Below are 2,058 nucleotides of genomic sequence, written 5' to 3' on the forward strand. Positions count from 1 at the left end.
GGGGCGGGTTTAGGATTTTTTCTGGGGGTTGCCAGATAGGGGCACAGACCGCAGAAGGGTGGAACAGAATGTAACTGTTATGTGTGTTTATGAATGAAATAGTTACTAACTGAGGGAAGCGGAACTTTTTTTAAACTTCTGTTTATTGTTTTGATACTTTTAGRTCTTAGCTAGCGTTTTGCTACTTTTTGATTTATTTAGCCTTTTGCTACATTTAACTTTTAGTTAGTGGTTTTAGTTTTACTTTAAGCTTTTGGTTTGCATTTTGCTTCCTTCAGCTACTGATCTGCTTTTTTAGCTTTAACAACTCACTCAGGTCATGCAGTACTCAGCCTTCACACTGTGTTTTTGTTAAAAAAAAAAGTATTTCTCTTTTAATTCATGTCCTTCAATACAGTGGCTGAAATGGAAGGAATGCTTGTAATAAAAAATAGGATTTCTTAATTAAATTTAAAAAATCTATAAACATTAGAAAAAATACAAACAAAATGAAAGGCAGCAGAAAGAAGAAAATAATCTTATATCTGCCCCTTTTTCCCCAAGAGTAAATTCAAACAATAGTAATTTACAAAAAGCCAAACTAAACGAAAAACAATATCAAATCCTTGTTGAACAACAATACACATTATGCTATTTCATATTTCTTTAACAAACAAACTTTTATCATCCTCTTAAACGTGCACATTGATCTTGCATTTTTAACATCACTCTCCTGATTATGATGTCACACGTTTGTCATTTTGCTTTAAGCATAAAATAAATTAAGAGCAACATCAAGGCTGTGTTTAACAGTGTCCACAACCTCACAGCGGCTCCGCTCTCGGACACATCCACCACCTGGACCCCCGCGCTGCTCCGGCCGTCGTGGGCTCCGCTCTGCAGAACGGCAGCGTCTGCGGCCTGCAGTGGTCACCAGGAAACCAATGGCTGGCCAGCGGCTCCACAGAGGGACTTCTTCACGTCTGGGACAAGGACGTCGCAGGGGTGAAAAGGTCACGCCAGCCTGTCAGAACCATGAAACAGCCCAGCGCTGTTAAGGTGGCTGAAATCAGAAGTTAAAAATGAAAAAATAAAAATCAGTGACACACGGCTGCATCTGATATTTGTCATTTAATTTGATTTGAACCAAATCACTCAGAGAAAAATCAGTTTGTTTTAAAAACTGCAAATGTTCAGCTGTGTGACTGCATGGTGACTAATCTGAACCTGTACAGAGATGAATCACAGGACAGAAGTACTTAAGGGGTAAAAAAAAAAATAGGTTTGGTGACAAAACCTCGATTGAATTTTTGTTGTTGTTGTACATGTCCAGGCTTTGGGGTGGTGTCCATGGCAGAGCCGAGTGATCGCTACAGGAGGAGGATGGAAAGATGGCACAGTTAGAATCTGGGACACACAGTCAGAGTCCTGCCTGACGTGCATCAACACAAACTCACAGGTGCTTGTGTCTCACAGCCTGTAAGGTGAATTTTATTGTGCGYAGAGGCCGCTTGACGTTCACATAAAACATTTCACAGATCTGCTCTCTTCAGTGGGCTGAMAGGAAGAAATCTCTTGTCACCGGTCACGGTCTTCCTCATCACCAAATCACCATGTGGAACTGGGAGTCCCCTGCTCTCAGCCAGATCTGTCAGCTCACAGGTGAGAAAACCCACCAAATACGTTACATGTCCTGTCACTGCAGGCAAGACCACCYGTTTAACACAACAGCCCACCCTCGTAGGAATATGTCATTATAATAGCACTACATCAGTTTCAGAGTTCAGTTTTTGAGGGTTTGTCTGATTCATTCATACCTGGCGCTTCACTGAAATTGAAACTATGAGCTATTTAGATCCAAAGCTTGACAGTTTGCCCCAGATTCATGAGATATTTAGAATTTAAAGGGCAATGAAAGGCTTGTAAATTAAAAAAATTCTAAATGGCACTTTCAGTAGTAACAGCGGGTAAAATAAGTATTGAAGACGTCAACATTTTTCTCAGTAAATATATTACTAGAGGTGCTAATGACATGAAATTTTCACCAGATGTTGGTAACAACCCAAGTGATCCATACAT

The 2,058-nt window shown here is 40.3% G+C and overlaps 1 protein-coding gene across 2 annotated transcripts in view; it reads left to right on the forward strand.

Annotated features, from left to right (window-relative positions):
* LOC106519888 (cell division cycle protein 20 homolog B) overlaps positions 1 to 2,058 on the forward strand; it is a 9,362-nt gene that overhangs the window by 5,462 nt on the left and 1,842 nt on the right. The window contains exons 6-8 of one of the 2 annotated variants that reach the window (XM_014011738.1): positions 810 to 1,038; positions 1,313 to 1,438; positions 1,533 to 1,641. In XM_014011738.1, coding sequence (XP_013867192.1) covers positions 810 to 1,038; positions 1,313 to 1,438; positions 1,533 to 1,641 — 464 coding nt within the window. Of the gene's footprint in view, positions 1 to 809; positions 1,039 to 1,312; positions 1,439 to 1,517; positions 1,642 to 2,058 lie in introns of both variants that reach the window. The other variant, XM_014011737.1, reaches the window with a different exon arrangement.

This window comes from Austrofundulus limnaeus, unplaced genomic scaffold (assembly GCF_001266775.1).
Source record: "Austrofundulus limnaeus strain Quisiro unplaced genomic scaffold, Austrofundulus_limnaeus-1.0 Scaffold84, whole genome shotgun sequence".
NCBI lineage: Eukaryota > Metazoa > Chordata > Actinopteri > Cyprinodontiformes > Rivulidae > Austrofundulus > Austrofundulus limnaeus.